At 38.3% G+C, this 22,363-nt stretch overlaps 2 protein-coding genes across 3 annotated transcripts in view; both read right to left on the reverse strand.

The window, feature by feature from the left end:
* hcn2 (hyperpolarization activated cyclic nucleotide gated potassium and sodium channel 2) overlaps positions 1 to 6,020 on the reverse strand; it is a 46,315-nt gene extending 40,295 nt beyond the window's left edge. The window contains exons 1-2 of the mRNA XM_014471180.2: positions 5,167 to 6,020; positions 1,906 to 2,329 (exon numbers count right to left, since the gene is read on the reverse strand). Of these exons, the coding sequence (XP_014326666.1) occupies positions 1,906 to 2,329; positions 5,167 to 6,020 (1,278 nt within the window). The remainder of the gene's footprint in view (positions 1 to 1,905; positions 2,330 to 5,166) is intronic.
* Positions 6,021 to 10,426: 4,406 nt separating this feature from the next.
* On the reverse strand, positions 10,427 to 20,467 carry bsg (basigin (Ok blood group)). Of its 2 annotated transcripts, XM_005795590.2 has the most exons (9): positions 20,246 to 20,467; positions 16,580 to 16,930; positions 15,500 to 15,665; positions 14,832 to 14,920; positions 14,585 to 14,721; positions 14,209 to 14,482; positions 12,122 to 12,146; positions 11,964 to 12,037; positions 10,427 to 11,552 (listed from the first exon to the last, which is right to left on the reverse strand). In XM_005795590.2, exons 1-8 carry the CDS (start codon positions 20,307 to 20,309, stop codon positions 11,977 to 11,979), a joined length of 1,167 nt encoding a protein of 388 aa, XP_005795647.1. In that variant the 5' UTR covers positions 20,310 to 20,467; the 3' UTR covers positions 10,427 to 11,552; positions 11,964 to 11,976. The 2 variants fall into 2 exon arrangements, with proteins under 2 accessions (XP_005795647.1, XP_023195431.1); XM_023339663.1 differs by lacking the exon at positions 16,580 to 16,930 and having other exon boundaries at positions 20,246 to 20,462.
* Between the last annotated feature and the right edge of the window lie 1,896 nt (positions 20,468 to 22,363).

The following is a 22,363-nucleotide window of genomic DNA, read 5'->3' on the forward strand; positions in this document are numbered from 1 at the left end:
TGTTGTTTTGCATAGACAGGGCAACTAAAGGTTAATGGATCTTGTAGGTCTTGTGTTAGATGCTGTTAATCTGCTTGGACTTTTATTATAGGCCTGACTCATTTCTATTTGTCCTCCACTTATCCAGCTTAACTGATTATTTAAAGACAAGTTTCACAATAAATAGAAATGTGCTAAGTGTTTAATAAATAAGAACAAATGAAAAAACTGAAAAGAAACTAAAGCAACTTGTTTTAACAGGGAATAAATGAAGAGAAGCAGAAGTAGGAAAAATATGATTGTTTTTTTTATTTTCATCAGAACTCTTGCTGCAAGGTTTTGGGTCAGCTGAAAGATGTTCACTAATACTTTTTGGACTTCTTGGTTGTTATTTTAAGAACCTACCCTTAAAATAACAATAATTTTAATTTTAGTAATATTCCTGAGATGAAAAATTAAAGTCCTGGAAACCTGTTTAATATAGGATTTAATAGACATGTCCTAGTCACACAAACACACACAATATATATATATATATATATATATATATATATATATATATATATATATATATATATAAGGGTTGGAAAAATCCAACCCTTTCTTACAAACAGTAACCAGCTTTTTGCATGTTTCCTTGGTGATAAATCATTGTACTAGTCTTTAACCATCATGCTAATCTTTAGCTCCTTTCACAAATTTCAATCAGATTGAACTTGGGTTTCTGTTTGGGCCATTTCAAAACATTAATATTACTTCCACTCAGACCCAACATGTTGGTGAAATCTGTTTTAGATCAAGCTGATACAGGGGAATTAAAAATTCTGGGCATTATTAGATGCATATAGGCTGCTTGCTTGTTTGATTTTTTTCTCGTTCAGTTAGTCTTTCAGCTCCTTTTCATGCCTTGTTTGTCTGTCATGTCTCATAAAACTGTAAAGATAAAATCTGTGTTAAGAGAAAAGAAAATGCGGTTAATTTCACTGAAATGTTTGTTCACATTCCCATGACACTGCCTTTTCACTTTCTTACCGACAAGCACACACTACGCTTTAATTAATTGCATCAGTAAACTGGGTTACAGTGATCTATAATCCAGCCACCGGGTTTATTCTGATACTGCACTGTAAAACCTCATTTATCCACCTGTTGGAAAGCCATTATGAACGGATGCACGGTCGAGATATGCAAAACACAATTACTTGTTTAATTGCATGAGCTACTACAGAGAAATCCAATTTTTTATTATTAAAGCACGGTCAGAATGCATTCGCTTTTGGGAGAGGCCGATACCTCTTTATTATGATTATGTTGATTAAACTGAACATTTCTAGCGGCTTCCGATGTAAGAGCGACGAGCGCCTGTGCTGTAAAGCCCAAGTGGTGGAGGAATGGACGTTGAAAAATGTCTGATTACGTGAAAACTTTGCTACATCCTGCACATTCTGACGTTGTCTGCACAGGCGGCACGTGGGAATAAAAAAAGTAGAAGTCAAGTCACTCGTTCTGTTTGGATTTTGGTGTGACTACCTTTCGTTCCTGTGGGTAATTTAGTTGAACTATTCATTTGTTAAAAAGCATCCTAAAAACTGTAACAAAGAAATACAAGAGAAAATTTGTAGGATTTTGGCAAATTTCTGAAATCAGAACTTGTTTGTTTAGTCCCAGTTTTTTTGGGAAAAAAGTTTGAATTTCAAAGTTGTTTACTCCTACAACTGAAAAACGAAACTTATTTTGTAATTGTAAATATAACACTTAAACAAATAAAGCACTTTTCTAGCTGAAATCTGCATGCTGTTGCAGTTAGATACTAAAGTGAAACAAAACCTCGATGCTTTCATCAGTGACTGTTTACCCACTGGTGATCAGTACCAAACCATCTTCCTTTTCCTTTACTTAAAGGACAAAACATAAATATTAGCGTACCTCCTCCCACTGGTGGATGTAACGGATGAGTCTGGACAGCCTGAGGAGGCGCAGCAGGCTGAGGATCTTCGTGAACCGAACGATGCGCAACGCCCGGGCCGTTTTGTACACCTCCGAGTCGATGCCCTTCTCCACAATGAGGAAGATATAATCCACAGGTATGGAGGAAACAAAGTCCACGATAAACCAGCTCTTCAGGTACTTCTTCTTGATCTTCTTGGGATCCAGGATGATCTCGGTGTTGTCTTCGAACACGATGCCCGTCCTGAAGTTGAGCACCAGGTCCATGAGGAAGAAGGTGTCCGAGACCACGTTGAAGATGATCCAGGGCGTTGTCGTCTCGTCTTTGAAGAAGGTGATGCCAACCGGGATGATGATCAGGTTGCCGACCATGAACATCAGCATGGTGAAGTCCCAATAGAACCTGAGCAGAAGATGATTCAAGCAAAGATTTATCCGTGCCAGGCCCAATGCTGAAGTTTTCAACATGAAACGTTATAAATATGTATTTCTGTGGTTGCTCTGACTAAAGCCATCTAGAGCAGCTACCAGGATCTGTGGTAAAAATCCTTCAAATATATCCGTCTTTAATTGCAGTAGCTTAAAAATCTGTTAGCTGTTTCTTTGATTTTAGTACATTTATTCTGTGGGGAAAATAAAATCAATATTTAGAAATAACTGTCTTTGTTTGGCCTCCCAATAAAATATATGCAGTGAAGAATATGTTTGAGTCTTTTATTTTTGCTCGAATAAGACACTTGGGTTATTACAGCATGAGACACAGAGGCCTGTTTCTCTAAGATCCCTTAAAAAGGGAAGAGATAAAATAAAATTAATATGAAAATTTAAGTTGGTGATATTGATTATAATTAACTCAGCTTTTTAAAAAATCTTGTTACTTTGCCATTACATCAGGTGTGAGAAATAAGGGTAGTTGGGAGAAAAACAATAGTGAATAGTGAGCAGGAAGGTAAGGGAAGTGAAAGAAACATTCAAAGTTCATTGTTACTGCTGCAAAAAAGTGGCATCTTGGGAACTCAAAATGGCCATAAAAACTGGTAGATGTAACACGGCAGGCCTTTTTAGAGAAGCATGGCATTAAAAAGCTTTTTCTGTCAAGGCGTTGCGATAAATAATTGGAAGTTGCCAAAAACTCTGGGACTGTAACTGGCATAGTGTGCTTCCATCAGATAGAACTAAGGATAATCTTAGGATTATTTATCAAAGCCCCAACGAATGCTGTTAGAGGGCATTGCATCACGAACTCATTGGAAAACAGGGAGCTTTTCTTTAAAAATCTCATTCAGTGTTAATGTAGTTACAGCTACAGATAAAGTTTTGTATAATATACACCGGTGTGCCACTTGGCCAGGTAAGATTTTATCTCATGGAACTTCCTGGTAAAATAATGGATAATATAAAATATGCAGTGACAGTGATTTTGTCAAACAAAACGAAAAAGAAACAAACAAACAAAAAAAAAAACTCATAAAGTGGACTTTTTTATATATTCTAAAGGAAGGTATTCAAATTACAAGCCCACCATTTCTAAATGCTTCAGTGTTGTGAAGATACATTTCATTTCAAGGATGTTTACACATGTTTATCATGGCTGTGAAAAAGAATTAAGGGCACAGTAAAATCTGAACTGCCTGGACACAGTGCTGCTATTAGCAGCTGATATCACACGCCTGCAAAGACGCCGTTCAGCAGCATTCATAACTTTTACTGGGACAGCATGAAGCAAATCACCCTTGATGGGGACATGCTTAGAAAACAGTGCTGACATTTACAACAGAGATATAAGCTGGTAGAGATTACTTTAATTTTCTCACTTTATTCATTTTCAGCATTTTCACCACCAACTTTTGATTCAGAAATCATTGAAAAGTTTGTTTTATTTTACTAGATTATTCAAAAAGTGCAACTTATTTATTGCGTAGTTTCCTTACACGCAGAGTGATAACCTTTACGCATGTATTTCTATCAATTTTGATGGTTATGGCTTATTGCTAGTGAAAAAAATAATAATTTTATGCAACATTAAAATGCTCTAAGAACTGAAATACTGAAACACAGGCCCACTGAAGAATATGTCCATTAAATTATCGACTCAATACTCCACTGTGGTTCTTTTTGTGTTACTGTATCAGTGCAGCATGGCATGGTTAACCATGCGTTTATAACAGCCTTCAGCCATTTTGCATTGTTGGCTCTGGCGCGCAGTCCATAGATTCTGAATTGGGTTTATATCAGGTGCGTTCAGCCCAGCACAGTGGTAGCATGGTCATTCAATCGGGTATTGATACTTGGTAGGCCTCTTAGAAAATGAAACCAGCATCTCCATCAAATATGCCAGCAGGAGGGAAACAGTCTTCTAAAATTTCTGGGCTGCTTCACAAACCCAATAAGGTTGTTGTTACTCTAGTTGCTTGTCACCTTCTGGTGCCACACTGTTTCATTTCACGAAACATTATAGGTTGGAGACAATATAGAAATGTTGTCTTCCATAGTTGCTTATGTTGTCTTCAACATAGTAACTACCTGTTACTAAGCCAACAGATAGCTTAGTATTTAAGCTAACTACCTGTTAGCAATTAGCTTAATTAGGTGGTAGCTTTTATGGCTAAAGCTGTCAATGACTGTTTCCTGGACAAATGAGAAGTCTGCATTCTCCACCCTGACAGTGGCTCATAACCTGACTATAACAAAACTTCTTTATATTAGACAAAAATCACTTAATCAACGCCAAGAACTATGCTGACGTTCTAACAATTAAATAAACACAAATAATATCTTGGAACATCACTGTGTGCAGGGCTTTTTGACTGAGTTACTGAAATAAATGAACTTTTTAGTGACATTCTAATTTATTGATACATTCTTGTATGAGAGAAGGGCGTTTAGTAAAGCAAATGGACGATAGCTCGAACTATCCATGGTGCTGAAATCGACTTTTTCCGCACATTCCGAAGAAACTTGTGCAAAACTGACACGGCTTGTCTGAGCCCAGAAGATTAAAAAGTACTGCTGTGAACGCAGCGTTTTATCAAATGGACATTGAAAAACATTGACCGGCGGCCTCAATAAATCTCAATATGTGTCCTTTCAAATGAGAAAGATAAGAAGAACTAAGTATGCTTAATGATAAATATTTATTTTTGTGTGTCCTGTTTTTTTTTATTTTTATTCTTTACTTCCATTCACATCAAACTTTAACAGGATGAACTATTCGTGAACCCCTTGCAGACCGTCCCGTACCTGAAGTCGCTGTATGGGTGGATAATCCAGTTCCCCGCAGACTTTACGCGCTCCTGCTCCTTCTCCACCGCCTTCTGGCTCCCGAACATGCGCAGGGAGAATTTGTTAACTCCAGGCTGGAGCATGGAGCTGAACTGCCGCTGCATGTACGTCTGGTTCCCCCTGGAGTCCCCATCGTCCGGAACTATCTGAGAACTGTCCTCCGCTTTAGTGAAAGTGACAGAGTTTCTTGACTCCACGCCCGGCGGCATCTGACCTTTACTAGTAGGGGCGTTGGAGAAGGAAACTCTAGAGTCCTTCTTCTCCGTCGCTGCGCTGGTCTTGACCTCAGTCCCGACGGGCCCCTGAATTAAAGACCCCGCGGAAGTGACAGAGGCGTCCATCCCCCCGGCCTGCCCCCTTCCGTCCTCACTCCCTACGGCTCCATCCGCCTGCTTCTCTTGTCTGGAGATGAGAGAAGACAGGCTCCCTGAACTGGTCGGGTCCCTTCTACAGTCTCCGTTCTTGTTGCATATCATTCCGACGGGCCCCGCTCCTGTCACACTTGCCTCCGAAACTGTGTCCCCTCTGTGGTGCTCTGACGCTGAGCCGCCCCGGCCACCGGCAGCCTCCCCGGGGCATAACAAAGCAGAGTCGGCGCTGTCAGCGGTGCCCAGAGGTTCCTTAAAGGAGTCCTCGTCCTGCAGGAGCCACAGCTCGTTGTTGTTGCTGGAGCTTTTGCGCGCAGCCCCGCCTCCAAGCGTGAATCTCTTCATCTCGGTCCCCCAGCCGCTCCCATCATCCGCGCATCCGCTCAGTCTGGCAGATACTGGAGGCGCCAGAGGCTGCTGGAATCTGGGCTCCTCCTCGTCCATCACACCGGCAGGAGGAGACTCCCTTTATACCTTGAACCTGGAGAGAGGAGGAGGAGGAGGAGCAGCAGCAGCAGCTCTCCACTTTCCATTCACATCACTTCAGGGAACGAGCGGCGTGGCGTTACTATGGCTGCACACTGTCAGCTGTTTTATTATATGTCTGCAATAAAGACCGAAAGATGATGACAAGACTGTCAGCCTTGGGAAACAAACACACGCAGGTAGCTTCTGCAAAAAAAAAAAAAAACTAACCACACCCAGGCGCCATCTCACCGAAAGAAGGGAGAACAACTCCAAAAATAAATAAAAAGCAGTAGTAACTTAACATGATTACATGCCAAGTTATCTTCTCTGTTGGTTTTAGTAAAGCAGGATAAAGGTGACAAAAAAGGGCTCGAAAACAAAGTTCTGCTTATTTTGATGTTAATTTGAGAAACTACGACATTCGATCAATAGATCATGTAACCACAGATAACAATGCCAGTCATTCTCATCCAGGCTGTCTAAACTATACAGTAAACCAGAAGGAGAGCAACAATCGCGTCAGCCTGTTGCCGTCTCCAGGCTGACCAAAGCCTTCGCCAGGCAGAGACGCTGCTGCGGTCCAATGACTCCACCGTGTGGACAAACCTGGAAAGTGCACAATTGAAACCCCAGTGAACTTCATTCGTGGCGAATCGCTTTAGCACATTTTCCGCAAACTCCACTGCCTCTCTTTCTTCGACAGTAAAAAGCTATTTTAAACATTACCTTAGAACTTTTATGCATAAACATATTTTACCCCCAATTTTCACCTATCCATGCTATCCATAAAGCTTAAATCTATTTTCTTACAAAACTGATATTTGTGACGTATTTGAATGTTTAACCCCTTCAATGTTAGTTTAAGTCTGCGAATGACAAAAACTGGGAGAAACATTAATGTTGAACAAAAACTATATTCTTTGTGAGAAGATTAAAACCAGCTGAACATCAATAGATATAAACTACAGGGAAAACCATCTCCTCTGGGTTGGAAATAATTTGAAATGATTTTACCAACAAGAGAATACAGAGATCAAATTGCAGTAGTAGTGTGATGGGAAATGCATTTGCATAAATGGTGATTAGTGAAAGTCATGAAGATCAAAGTCTATTTTATTAGTTAATCTTTATCATGTTTTGGCATTTTATTTAGATTGTATTTCTACACTTTTTGTGATACTTAAATGTTACTATTTAATTTATTTTTACATTTTCATGCAATGTTCCTCACCCTTGCTCTTTTATTTCCTTGTATCAGAAACAATTTGTGTGTGATTTGGGCTTCGCAAAAACACTTGCCTTGCGTTGTTGAGCAGCAGGGTGAATGCGCATCATGCCATTGTTTTGGCACAGTGGCCCAATAAGAGTGAAATTGGTAAAATAATTCCAATAAGAGCGACACAAGTTTGCACACATCTATATTGCCAACATGTATTAGGAAACTTTGATAAATTACTTTGACAAAAAAAAAAATAAACGTGAACAGAAAAAAAGATCAAACCAACAAATTATCAAACATTTAGCTGCTTCAAGGAGAGAGGTTAGATTTCTGTGAAGGGCAAGTCAAAGTGCATAAGGAAGTCAAGAAAGTGCCTGTCATACCTCCAGCAATGTGCAACAATTAGTGTTTTTGTCTGTACAGTGAGATGGAGACCTTTGGACGGTCAGCATCCAACAGGCAAAGTCCTTAAAAAACGAGGTGCTGACGCTAAGCAGCATATGCCAAGACAAGAATGCAGAAATCAAAAGGTTGATTTTAATATTTAACTGCTGAAAGTGAACGCCACCATAAACTGGGGGTTATGCCGACAACAGCGTCCTGAGAACTATTACTGTAAAGCTCCATTTAAAAAAAAAAAAAACAACATACAGCAGCATGAATTTCTTCTGTCTTCTTCTCAAACAACAGATCTTCATGTATTTCAGCAGTCTTAAAATGTACCTCAAAAATGTCACACCACAGACAGCAGCAAAGCAAAGAGCTTGCTGATGCACGGCAAAGTGCATGAGATCAAAGAAGATTCCTGCCATGCTTTCTTGGCTGCCGTTCATTCAGCAAGCTACCTTTGATGAATTAGGGCTAAATCAAGGTGGACATGAGAGAGACAACTGCTGCCTGATGCATAAGAGACTTCAGAGGTGTGTTTGCAAAACAGACGTGAGACTTCTCGTAAGCCATAGTGGTTATTAGTTCAAGCTCACAATGAGTAGACAACTGTGAAACTGCTGAGCTCATCATGCAAAGTACTTCTCAGATCAATGCTCCGAAAAAACTGTAAGCAGAAAAACGAAGGAGCATTGTTGTGATGACATACAGGAGGACGACTGTAGAAAAGACTAAACTTTTTAATGGGGACCTATTTTGCAAAGTTCACTTTTTGCATGTTTTTGTACTTCCACTTGGATGTCTTCCGCTTCTAACAGTCCTAGCGCTTAAAAAAAGCAAAAAGCCATCTTCTATCAATAATGTTTTTCAGTATCTAAAAAAGCAGACATTTCAAAAACCTCCTGATTATTAAAGGGGCAGTATTATGTATTTTCTGGTACATTTTCTCAGGCACTGTGCTACCTTCAGTTATAAAAATTAATTTCATATCAAACATGACTTAAAATTGACTTTGTATTTTGACTCTTTGAGACTGGCCCGTGTCTTTAAGAAGCTCTTGCTCTTAGTGACACTCCGCCTTCTGCACATCATCACAACAATGCTTCTCATTATGCCGTTTACAAACGTTCTGAGTAGTTTGTATGATGAGCCCAAGAGACTTGCGGTTCCATCAGGTATTTGCTAATATCTGGCTAATTTATTAGGATAACTGAGTCTGTAATTGTAATCTGCAGATGACCTATATAGGAATACAATTTCCCCTTTAATAGTTAACACAAACAGGCCATTATATCCAGCCATGTCAATATGTCAGGTCTGAGGTATGTGCATCTTTACAAAAGTGTATATTTTCATCTATCTTTTCAGGTGGCTGAATGGACAGTTTAGTTGGTATGCTAAAATTGCACCTCTGATCACAGATTGCTCAGTGAGAGAGCTGAGAGATGCACCATTTGCACAATGTTTGTGAAGCAGTGAAGCTTGTGGGGGAACTAAACTGTATTTGAAAGAAAGCAGAAGTTCAGTGCAAACTTTACCAAATGTATAAAATCCTGCTCTCAAATTCAAAATGCAAGCTTCTGATATTTAGTGTTTTCCTGCATTCTCACTGGCATGAAATTCAAGTAGACATTATGTGGAGAAACTGCAAACTGATCTCATCACGCAAGCATTGATCATATATTCACCTTGGCATCAATAGTATTGGCACATAGTTACGGCCAGCCCTAGCTGTACAATGGCATCTGGAAATAGCAAGTGTTTTATTGTTGACTTGATATTCAGAAATCGCTGGCTGTGTTCTTGAATTGCGCGGGAGGCTCCACTTCTGGGTCCGACTCAGGGTCAAAGATGGACTGTTGAACAGTAATGCGTCTGTTTGTACCATTTTCAGGCGTATGAAGCGAGAGTGTAAAACTTGGGCCAAACCCCAAGTTTATTTGGATTTAAAGTCACAAAAGATCCTCATTCTGAAAGGAACTCAAAATACGCAGATCTGATCAGGTGAAAGCTCCAAAAATCCCAATATATGTACATACATTTTTTTGCAAAACAATCAAAGAAAAACCACCAAGTTTTGTAGAGCCCCTACTATTTAATTTTTTATATATGCAGCATTTGTTGGACTGAAGGCAACAATTATTTGATTACTATAAAATGGCTCTATGGGCCTGGAAAAATGCTCCCTCAAAGAGTTAATAATTTTAGCCATGCATTAATTTTAACATGCACATCACACCTTTGGTATTTTTTAAGGACTTACTTTACAAGTGGATTGAACAACTCTTCAATTTCATCAGCATTGGTCAACTTTGCATTTTGATTTGCATCATAATTTAGTCTTCACACCACCAGCTCAATCAAGCTTGACCTTTGTCTGCCAATACAGAGCCTCCCTTCAGCCTACCTTTGTTTTAGCCCCTCTCAGAAGGCAGACCGACTCCAGGCTTCCCAAGAATCTCATCCAGTCCATCTAGAGGTGTGGACAGAGCTGGTCCTGTGAGCCTCGGTTGTCATGACAGCAGCTGACCATTCAGTACAGACTGGAATGTGTAAAATGCTCATGCTTGTGGCAAGTCTTGAGGGAAGCTTCAGTCACAGTGCAGAAATTGACGTCTTACTGTCCAGCATTAACGTAAAAGCAGCACGTTAACATTTGCCATTAATGGCAAATTGTGAGATGTCAAAAATATACCTTTTGAACTAAAATAGCAACAACAGATCTAAAGGAGGCGGCTTATAATGAGAGCTAAATTAAAACTTTCAGAGTAAAGGACAGTTTTAAATTTCAATATCTTTATTTCAGTTTGTGCAAGTTGTACAAAGAATGGTATTCCACGTTGATGGAAGGTACAGCACTTTACACAATTCTGGCTAAGTCTTTAAATCTTGAAACTCTATAGTGTAACATTCAATCACCACGTTGTTCAGGTTAAATGGAATATATGGCTTCTGGATTATCTACACAGTGAAGAGGACAGAAAACCATTCAACAATCAGATAACTGTTTCAGATCACAAGAAGCAAAGAGGAAAAAAAATTCAGTAGTATTTTTTTTTTTTTTTTTTAAATGCGTGCACATTGCTGAAGTTGCACTGCACTGGTGCAGCACCTAAAATATTTTGCACTTGGTCCAAAATAATCCTCATACTGGGGTGGTTAACCGAGCAACAACATGTGCCCCAATTTTAATCTGAGGGGAAAACAAATGGAAAATAAAATAAAACATTACTAAATGCTGTTCTTTAAAAAAATTTAAAAAAAAGTCACAAATTGAATGTTAGTAAATTGTGAAATAAATTTAAAGCCTCAGATCTAACCCAATGTTTTCAGGTTTTTAAAGAATGAAGGAAAGAAAAAGAGAACCCACATGAAAAGCAGTTTAAGGCAAAGTAATAAAACTCTGCAGAGCAACATTTGGGGGGTTGCAACAAATCATACATAAATTCCAGTAAACTTGTATGTTTTAAAACAAGGATGGCAACTATCTGGATCAAAAGTACACTCACTTGTGCTTCTTCACAAGTGAGTGTTCCAAATCAGAGAATGAAATGTGGCTTTATGTTAGGCCCGTGCAGGAAAGCTTGAGCATAAAAAAAACTGAAGATCACAAAACTATGCATTCTCATGTAATTTTTTACACCACACGCTTGGCTAGAACAGCTTTAAAACTCATGCAATATTTGTCACATGGCCTCAAGCAGAAAGCTTTGTTCCACACTACATCCTGCCTGCACAATGTTAAAAATTAAGCATAAAAAAGGGAAAAAAAAAAAAAAAAAAGAAAATTATTCTCCTAAAACATCAACACTCAAGCACAAAAAAGGTACTTTAAAAATTGTATTGCACAATATAATGTGCCACACAACAGTTGAATCCTGGAGTGCCAACTTGACATCCATCTAGAAATAAGAGGGGACAAAAAAAGTAAAAACATTTTATTGAAATTGCCACTTAATGCTTTTGCAAACCTTGTAAACTTTTGTACCACTTCTGATGTCAGCACTGCAACCTTCCATCGAGTTAATAGGAATTTGATGATAGAGCAACAGAAAATAGCCCATAACCATAAAGCAGGCCAACAGTGACTAATACCCCAAAATAAAATTCTGTGCAACTTAATAATGCACCATGATTAGTGCATTGTAAATGGCAAACTCCTGGTAGGACCTGGTGAAAGTTTATACACTTAACACATGCACTTCTATTTCACAGCTATGCAAGAGTGCTTTAGCAAGATGGTGTATATTTTCCCATTAAAAAGAAAAAAAAAACTTTGCAGATTAAGTTGCTTAAAACACAATTCCACATACCTCCTTCACTTTCTTAGTTTGCATTTCTTTGCCTCACATTCTTCTCCTTGTGGTTTGCAGTAGAATTGCTCTTCCTGGAAGACAGACAAGCATGAGCTCTCTTCTACAAAAAAAGGCTGAAGATACAAAAAAAACCAGCAAGCTGTGACTGTACTTACAGAGGAGCAGCTCCTGAGTCATCGTCTGAACAAGCAGCGTGTTAGTCATTGAGGAGAGGGAAGGGAAGAAGAAGAAGGAAAAAAAAAAAGAAGTTAATAGCAGCTTACAGCTGGGTAGTGAGAGACATGTCTACACCATTTTAACCAATGACTGTAGCAAATGGTAATAATGACAACCTCCAACATGACTGCAATGGCATGACCGGATTCAATTACACATGAATAGACATGCCCATCTGGAGCATTTCTGACAATGAATGATGCAACTATAATCATACAATAGTGGTCCATTAACCAGTTCAACTGGAATCATTTGTGTTGGAGAAAAAACAAAAACAAAAAAAAACATCATTTATCAAATGTAATTTTGACAATTCTGTTGCTTTGGCCAATCTCCAACAACATTTAAACACATCATTTGGCACTCATCTTTTAATGCACCGTCCCAATGCAACCCTAAGCATCACAGACGCTCATGCAATACAAGCAAGAGATGACACACTGCAACAGTTGTATTCTTCAGCTGAAACAGCTCAACACACATCCTGGCAATGTATAGTGAAGTTTCACACCTGAGCAACACCATGTATTGACAAGATAAAAAATAAATAAATAAAGAGAGTAAGGTTCCTCTGTGGCCGAGCGGTGAATGAGACGAATGACCGGTTCTTACAAGAGTTGCCTCGCAGTTGACATGCATTAAGTACAAGATGCAGAACACATGCAAACAAGTTGCTGGTTCCTTTACTTTTAAACCAACACGGCGTCATATCAAACCAATACACTACTTCAAGTGTCTCATCTGACTCTTTCATTGGCTCAAAAAACAAACAAACAATAGAGTTTAGGCAAAACCAAAAAAGTGAAAGTGAATATTTGGAGCTTGCTCTGTATATAACATTCAGCGCCAGTGAAAGAGTGACCAAATCTTTGAGCACATTCCTCTTAGAAGTGGTTACTATGAAAGCAGTTCATTCAGACTCCCATAGGTCTTTTTTGTCCCCCACGCGGCCATCTCAGCTCAACCACTTCAGTCTGACATGCAGTTTTTTGTTCACTTACCAAAATGCAAAATCAGCAGCGAACAGAGAAGTCAAAAATGTAAAAAAAAATAAAAATAAAAAAAGGTTCTATAACAGATTGTTTACACAGCAGTAGAAGCCAATTCCTGAGCTATATTAAAATTGTAAATAATGACAAAACTAAAGACAACATTGTTAAATTAAAAACCATGTTCTTCTTCCCTCTTCCTGAAAGTTCGTCTTGTCTTGAACTAAACACCATCTAAACCCCAGTTCTGCAGGGATTGGGAAAGCCCATAGAATCACAAGAGACAGTAACTTATAGGTTTGATAACATTTAAAACTGAGAAATCCTACTACAGTGTTAGCTACACAAAACATCTGAAATTGGCATATAAAACTCCCATGTTCAGCTGCCTTCAGGGTCCAGTACACGTCACCATAGACATTAAATCAATAACACACATTTTCAAAGAAAAGTTAAAATTACAAATAAATCTTAACATATTTACTTTGGAATTTTACAAGACTGCTCGAGCAAAAAGGTGGAAAGCCAAAAAGGCAATTCCTTACCTATTCAAAATCTGACTGCACTGATTTTTTTGGTTATTTGTTGGAATTTCTTTGTTTTCCCTTCAGCTTGGTTTTTACATAAAGTTAACCCCCGATTATTCATAGTGCTCAATTAATATGGAAAGGCAAGATGATTTAACCACAGAGTAGTTATAAGTTAAGGTATAACTATACCTATAAGTAAGAAATGAATATTTCTTAAAAAAATAGACTGTCAAAAAAAAAACATAAAAATCAGTAGAACATCTTTGGATAAACCTAAAGGATGGGATACATGTCATTATTACAAATAAACAAAATATTTTTTAAAAAGAGTGAGAAATTACTAGGCATAATTTGAAGGGCTATTTAACTGGGAAAAATTACAAACTATCTCTCTTCTAAATTCTTAGAAAAGTAAAACCATAGCAGACTCAGAGCCTCATACTTCTGTTCTTTGCAGGTTATTTTATTTAAATTTCTGGGAGCTTGTAGAAAAAGTCGAGTACATACCATCAGTGACGTCATCGGGCTTTCTCCTCTTTTCATAGATGAAGATGACCGTCACAAGGATGATGACCTCGGCCACAATGCCCAGGAAGGGCCAGAGAGCAGCCAGGCGACTCCGGACACGGAGAAAGATCTTGTCCTTGTTTTGGCCGAGTTCATTGTTTCCAGAGCAGAAGTAGTATCCACCGTCGGACTCAATGTTCAGGTCTTCAATGGTCAGCATGGTCTTGTTAGGGGTGCTCTTGATCTCATATCTCTGAGTGCCATTAACAATAGCCTGTTGACCATATTTAGAGGAACAAATATTCATAAAAACCAGCTTAATCTAAAGGAATAATTTTCTTTCTACATTGAGTCTTTTAAAACACTGTATTCCCACCTTTAGTTCGCTGCCCTCCTCTTTATACCACATCCAATCAGTGGGAAGGGGGTGACCATGAGCAACACACGTGAGCACACTTTTGTCATTCTCATTACCGTGCTCCGAGTGTTTATAGGCTCCAACATAAGGAAGTGCTGTTAAAAAAAAAGAAAAAAAAAAGCATTAAATATAGTCATTTACCCCTGATTATGTAGATCAACTTGGCAACATCTGAACCAATTCTGATGCATTTATTTTCACTTACTTTTCACCTCAATGACCCGCTTCACTAGTGGGTCAGTCTCAAACACACATTCATAGCGTCCAGACTGATGATAGGTGATCTTCTCCAAACTAAGAAACCAAATAATACACCACCGATTGTTAAACATGGAAATGCATATGCATTTTCTTTTCCAGCACTGGGAATCAAAGCAAAAACTGACTAAAGCTGTGGCTACTTTCATGATGATTAGTTTTTCCACTCAGTCAAGCAGAAAAAAAACCCCAACAGAATGCAGTTTATGCTCAATAGTTGGGTGAGAATCTAAAGCCGCTTGTCTGCTTAAATATTTCAAATTTCCAGTCAAAGTTCCGCTTTGTTTGGCGCTACTGTCCTGCCTTCCCTCTAAAATAGAGAATTAAGGTCAGAGCAAGAGAGTACACTGCTAGCGGCTCTCATCCCTGCCGCCAAGAGCGCCAGCAAAGCTGCATGTCTGCACGGTCCACCTCCCCACCAGTCAAGAGTCGTGAATGGCTGACTGAAACCCATAACACTGCCGCTAATACAGGAAGCCTTACAGAGGGAGGGAGGTGGAAAAAACAAATAAGCAAAAGTAAATGACAGTAAAATGCATTGTAAAATGTTTCACCATCAATCAAAAACAGTTGGACACATCCATTTCTGTAATCTTAGGAAGAAGAGTTTCTTACTTGTATGAAGCATAGTTAGAAGAAGAGGACCTTGACTTTTCAATGGGTTTATCATTGTGTGTCCAGTAGGAACCCTTACTGGAAAGGGTGGAATCCGTTAAGTTGCATGTGAGAATGGCAGAGGTTTGGTTGCTGACCTCAGAAGGTTCAACACTGATTTGTGGGCCTGCAAGGTAAAGAGAGGGAATAAGACAAATCCTTTAACTTTTTTCCTCACAAATATAAAAACCACTATTAGGAGGTTAAAGCGTCAACCACCAAGAAATATTGGATTTCATTTAGTGAAACTACAATAAGGTCACAAGGGGAGAAAGGTTTTTGGTAAATACATGCAGAAGAAGCAACATTTGGGAGAATAAGTTTCTGCCAAATAAGTGGTTATTTATATAATACTTGTACCATTTTGTTTCCATTTGCTTCAATTGCAAGACATAATACTGGGCCTCAAGGCAGAACACTGCCCAATGGCTGAGAGCCTGTTTAATAACTTGCTGCCATCTTATGTGCTTATAGTCCAGTGGGCTACAAGCAACAAGAATGTCTACAAGCATTAAGAGGCATTTACAATGTTAGTATCATTTAAGGATAATGCCAAATCTACAGAGAAGCAGCACTAATGAAGTAATCTGACACCCTTTTGAAATCGAGTAAAGATTTTTTTTCCATTCATTTTCTAAACCTGGTTATCCTAGTTAACCACAGTCATTGTCCTATTGAGGCCATTTGCAAATTTCAAGCCTTATGACCAGTATTATGAGCAAGATTATAATTGCACTTAACCAAGTCTTGAAAGAGGAGGAGGTGAGGGGGGTATCAGATTAAATGCATACTTTGCAATCAGGTGATACAGGATTAAAGGAGCAGTTGGGCTATGCTCTGAAACCAGGTTCAGTCAACTACAGGGCAACCTTGGAGTTTCTTAGGAGAGAAAGGGAGAGCATGTACTAGATGGAGCAGGATTGAGAGGATACTGAACCAGGAAAACGGGGCAGGAAGTAGACGCCCAGGATTTCACTAATGAGGAGCTAATAGCTACTTCGATGAGCGTCTCCTCATTTCTTTCCCTCCTCTTCCACTCACTTTCGATTGCAATAATGTTTGCCTGCGAGCGGATCCACTTGATTTTGGGCGTCTTCTTCAGATCATTGCGGTCGGGGTCGTTGGAAGCGCGGCACTCGTATGTGCCCGTGTCGTCAAGAGTGAGGCTGAGGAGGTGAATGGTGCTGGCGGCGTGAGCTATGTATGTGGCATTTATTCTGACGCGCTCATTTCGTGCCCCATCGAACAGCTGGGTGAGCGTCTCATTGGACTCCTCGCCTTCTACAAACCACCACTGCACCTCAGGAATGGGGTTCCCTACTACCTCACAGTGCAGCTCCGCACTGTCGTTGATTAGTTTGATCTGAGAGAGGGGGGATTTTATAAAACCCGCTGAGTGCAATTTACAGCCAGCCCAGCGAATTACAAGAAATGTAATAAGTGTGTTAGAAGCAAAGAAGATGAATGATTGATTGATAAAGATGGAGGGAACAAAAAGCATACAAAAAAAGAGACAAAAAAGTTAATAAAAACCAAGGAAATGAAAATATGACAGCAAGCCCAAAACATGCACATATAAAAATCAGAGTAACATTTACAGCCAATTCTTAGAAATATTGTAGATCACACTTAGAACACTGATCAATTAAAATAAATGCAACATAAAAGGCAGCCGTAGATGACCAAAGCTCAATTGGCAGCAACATTTTGACTAAACACCTTGTGGTATAAGAAGATAGAATATTACAGATGAGCTCTAATGGTTTGCAACTTGTACTTCAATGTATTTTAATGTTAATGTCAAATAATGCACTCGAGTATGAACTGCGCTATGAAGATAAACTTTCCTTACCCAGATCCAAAGCCAACTGCCTTCTAGGCTCTTTTATACAAAAATACTTGCTCACATCCAGGTTTTTTTTTTTTTTTTTTAAAGGAACAAGGCATTTTGGTTTAAAGTCAGCTTGTAGGTCAATATATTTGGTAGCAATCTCAGTGTTAATGTCAAGTCAAGTTGGAATTTACAGCACAGCTTTTACTGTAAAAAGAATATAGTTTAAGATTTAAGACATTTTTCAAAAACCACTAACTTCATTAAATTATCTTACACTTGACAAGTAGCAGGATTAAAACCTAATCTGTTACTGGTAAACTTTTAATCCTCTTAATGATTAAGAGCCAGATGAAAAAAACTGAGTTGAGGGCTTTTCTCTTTAGCAGTACTAGATCACATGGATATTTCTTATTAAGACAGAACCATAAAGCAAATGTAATACCAAATAAGCTTGCTCACCAAAATAACCTTGGTCATCCAAAGACACCAAAACAAAGCATTTGCACTAAAACACAATGTATAATGTGAGAGAACAAATAGAAAAGCAGATGAGGGTGGAAAATGCAGATGAAATCAAGATAAAAAAAAGAAAAGAAAAAAGTGAAAATGTACGAAAGACATTTAGAGCCAAATAGCGTTTGTTGATAGCCGTGCCAGGTTTGCTCAACAACAGTAAATGTCAATCTAGGTTAACGCTAGATATTTTTAGGCCATCATGCCATTGATTTAATGGAGGCTTTGCACACATCATTACAGAACAAAGGAATCGCAAATATCACAAACTAGAATTACTGAATTAGCAAACGTTTTGAAGAATCGTGCATTGATCTTCACATCAATTTTATTTTATTTACTGCACACTCAAATTGATCATCCAAACAAACAGTTGGAGAAGCAAGAAAATATTTTTGGCCATTTTGTGAAGACCAGAAAATCAGGTTTAATTACTCACAAGGATTATGCCAGGTAAGCTAGCAAGTATGACAACTAGAGCTCCAAAGTAATAAAGGCCTGCTGGAGTGATTTAGGATTCCTGTCCTTTCCACAAGTATAGCTGACCTCCATGTACACTTACAGAGCGGAGCCGTATGGCTGCTCAGCACGCAAGCAGAACAAAAAACATGTTCCCAAACAGAATATGCTATTGACAAACGACACTATCTATTAATATTAAGTGTATAAACATTTGACTGAAGCTGTCTTCATAACCTTTGACAAAATGCAAAATGTCAGCAGGTCACAAGAGGGATCTCTGGTTGTCAACAAAAGCTTCAGGCGCTGTACATATCTTGCAACTTTCCACCATTACCAAAGGTCACCTTCAGAGCTTGAGTAGCATGGCTGTTCAAATTAAGCAGTTCGTCTACAGTAAAGTTTGGTTGCATGTAATTTTCTATTTTAACCATATGTTCTGTAACATAAGATTAAGGATTTAATGCTTGAAGTTCTTTTAAAAGTTCAGATTTCCAAAATTAGTATTTGACATTTGAATGAGGGCAGCAAAGACAATGTACCTCAAAAAAGGTTATGCTACAGTCTGCAATAAACAAGTTGTTTTAAAAGATTACTTTTTAGGAGGGGCAAAAATATATATATAAATAAAACAATGGACTAAAACACATTTAAACACACATTCTTTTAATCAGTCAAATGTATTTTTCACCTTTTTAAATCCATGGAAAACAACACTTCAAAACTAAAATCTGTAGCCCTTGTGTTACATTCACGCTGAAGGACTGGTGCAAAGTCAAACCCCTTTAAAACAAGTTTTGTTTTTGTTTTTTAAAAAGGTAGCCAGCAGAACGTGCTGCCATAGACACACCGAAAAATTTAAAATCTTTTAGTAGCTCATAGTTTATGTAAACGAGTTTGGAAGAATTCCCAACCAGTATTACACAAAAGAATAAAGATTATTTCGATTAAGTTACTGTAAGTCAATCAGTGCTGCCCCAAGATAAAGTCAACTATTACTGTGTCAAAAATGATTATCTTAGCATAATCAAGCCTTTTCAAAGATTACCTTGAAGAAAAAGTTCAAACTCTTTTGAATGCAAGAAAATGCTACTGCTGGAATTTTTCTTCTTAACAGTTTCGAGAGCTATTTAGGGTAATTAAAGTGTCTTTTTGGATTCAACATTATCATGGATGCCAAAGTGACTGCGAGATAAACTAAGAATCAGTAACTAATAATGTATAATACATGTTTGTGTCATTTTATAAAAAAAATTTCCTGTATTGATTGTAAACGAAAGTCAGCATCGTGTCAAAGAATTGAGTCGCACCGTAAAGCTTACAGCAATAGACTCGTTGAGGACCATGATCTTTTAACACACAAGATGGTGCCCAATGCAATCCATTAAATTAAAAAGGACAGATAATCTGGTTAGTAACGCAAGTAATCATCTGAAACGTTACGCAATCCGAGGTTAATTTTACCACAGCTCAGAGGGCGCACGTTACTCAGAGGACGCTGTTAATGTCCCCCTTTTTTTTTAAAAAAAAAACATCTTCTTCCTAGATTAGTCATACGTTTGTTAGTTTAAGACGTGTCTTTAAAGCGACAAAAACGCAGATTTTCCAGCGTCACGGCGCGTCATTAAGACGGTTTACATAAAACGCTCTTTAGCCTCCTCTACAGCAAATTAGCTAAACGTTTCAACGGCACAGCAACAAGACGCAACCCGTTCAAACCTCCCAAACCAAAGATGTCAAACGTCCCAATAGTTATTTTTGTGTTGTTTGTTAGTTTTGTTTTTTTGTAATAGCCATAGCACGTTTTACTATGAAAACCGTTTGAGGACGGCGAGCAAAACAAAATGTTCGTAGTCGGGGCAAAGTCTACACTGAGCCAACATGGCTGACACAATTCTTACCTGTGGACGCGTCGGCTCGCCAACAGCACAAAAGTAGGGCAGCGAGAGCCCACAGCAACTTCATGGCTGACGACTGTTAACGATTTTCGCCACGAATAAACACGATGCGAGGTTGTTTGCGGGGAAAAGTCTACTTTTTCCCGCGAGCCTCCTTGGTCCTGAAGCCGAATCTTCAATGCCGACAATGAACTGATGTGCTTGGTCGTCCTCTACGCACACGCCCTTATCTGCACGTACGCATGACGTAAAACAAATGGGCGTGGCGATGCGAACATGTTTCATTATGTTTAACCATTTACTGAAACTAAGGGCCTGACTTATAATCGACACCGTTTTAGAGATATACTAAATGGACATAAATCAACAAATTTGCTAGGACAAATTATATTTCCTTTGTAATATAATTACAAAGAAAATGTGCCAGATTTTTTGTTGTTGTTGTAATTCTGGCATTTACAAACACTAAAAATTAGTTGCATGCCAAAAATGTTGGGGTAAAACTCAAAATTGAATCAAATGCCACGCTTTATGATAACTGTGTCCTTTTTTAAAGATGATTTTATAGAAACGGCCATATTTCTCATCAACAGGATTTTAATTTCTAAATTCAAGGAGTGCCATGGGCTTTCTCAAGAAATTTATCTTGAGAAAGCCAGTTCAAAATATGTTTGATCATTCCTTATTGCACCACCTTTGTACATGATTGAATTTCTACATTTACTCATTCCCCAGTGATTGACTCATCTCCCTTTCCTAATTCATAATTTCACTATCAATAAAATTGTTTTTATCTGTTACTTAGTTTAACCATTTCAAATGGGTGTTTCTATTAGTTTTGTACTTTGTTTTTAACCTCTTTAAAAAGCTTGTGCTAAACTCGGTGCTTCATAAATAAATTTTGACAGATGGATATATCATCCCTAGTCCTGGACCCCTCTCTTCAGCATTCTTATTTTCAGCTTGTCACTAATTCTTTTGGAGGATTTACATGTGGGGACTGGGATAATTATGGTAGAAGGTTTTTGTCTGGTGAATAATTCCTGAGCTGGTTAGGCTACGTGTTCATTATCCAGTGGGAAGACCCAGTTATTAGACATTTTCAGTTTTCTGGCAGAAGCCACCAAATTTGTACTTCAAATGCCCTGACCGAAGCATAGAGTTCGAGCAAGGTTTAGCATGTTTGAGTGTAAGCTGGAATGCCACAAAAAAAACATTTTCTGTAGAATCACAATAGGTAGGTATGTAAATGGTGTCTAATGGGTGCTGCGGAGACTTCATTGATGCAATTCTGTCATGGCAATCTTTTGTGACCCAACCCCACCCCTTAACATTCACTTTACTGAGAGGAGAAAGATAAATATGGGTCCTCATTCAATTTAGCTGTATACACAAGAAACCGAAACAAATTACCAAAACGTTTCTCAAATATGCAAGGTAAGAAAATCCATCAGATGCTTAAAAGAGTCGCTGCATATCAATAACTGCACCACCAAGTGATTTTGAAAAAGACATTTCTGTCAACATTTTGTTTTGGATTTTTCCAACATCTTCAGGGCAACTTTTTGCTATTGCTATAAAATAAATGTAAAGGGTTTTAAACATCTTTATCACGGCGGTAAATAATTAAGAGCAGGCACTTTAAATGTAATTTCAACTTTCAGGAAGAAAATCTCATGACATATTTAAAGTGATTAGTTAAAAATAAATTAATTTAGACATACTTTTATTTAAGACTGCCGTTTAGATGCTGTCATAGAATTCCTAATTTTCTGCAAAAAAACTGAATTCTAACAACCTTCGCTTAAATAAAAAGGATCTGCAAGCTTCAGCAAACCCAATAAAATAATACAGTTGGTATTAAGAGTCTGACTTGCAGCACTGAACCTGAAGTAATTGTACTTTAAATTAGCCTCCCAGGGTGCAATGTCTGGCACAAACACTTCACATCCACAATAATGTGAAGTTGAACATAGATTAATTTTCACATTGTAAAATGAATCTCAAAGCTATAATTCAAATGTGCTCATTTGTGTTTATACACAAGTGTTCTGTCCACTACAACAATCCCTTCCGATTAAAGCCTTAGAACCCAACATCCCAGAGGAGAGGGGGGTACAA

This window comes from Xiphophorus maculatus, chromosome 9 (assembly GCF_002775205.1).
Source record: "Xiphophorus maculatus strain JP 163 A chromosome 9, X_maculatus-5.0-male, whole genome shotgun sequence".
Lineage (NCBI taxonomy): Eukaryota > Metazoa > Chordata > Actinopteri > Cyprinodontiformes > Poeciliidae > Xiphophorus > Xiphophorus maculatus.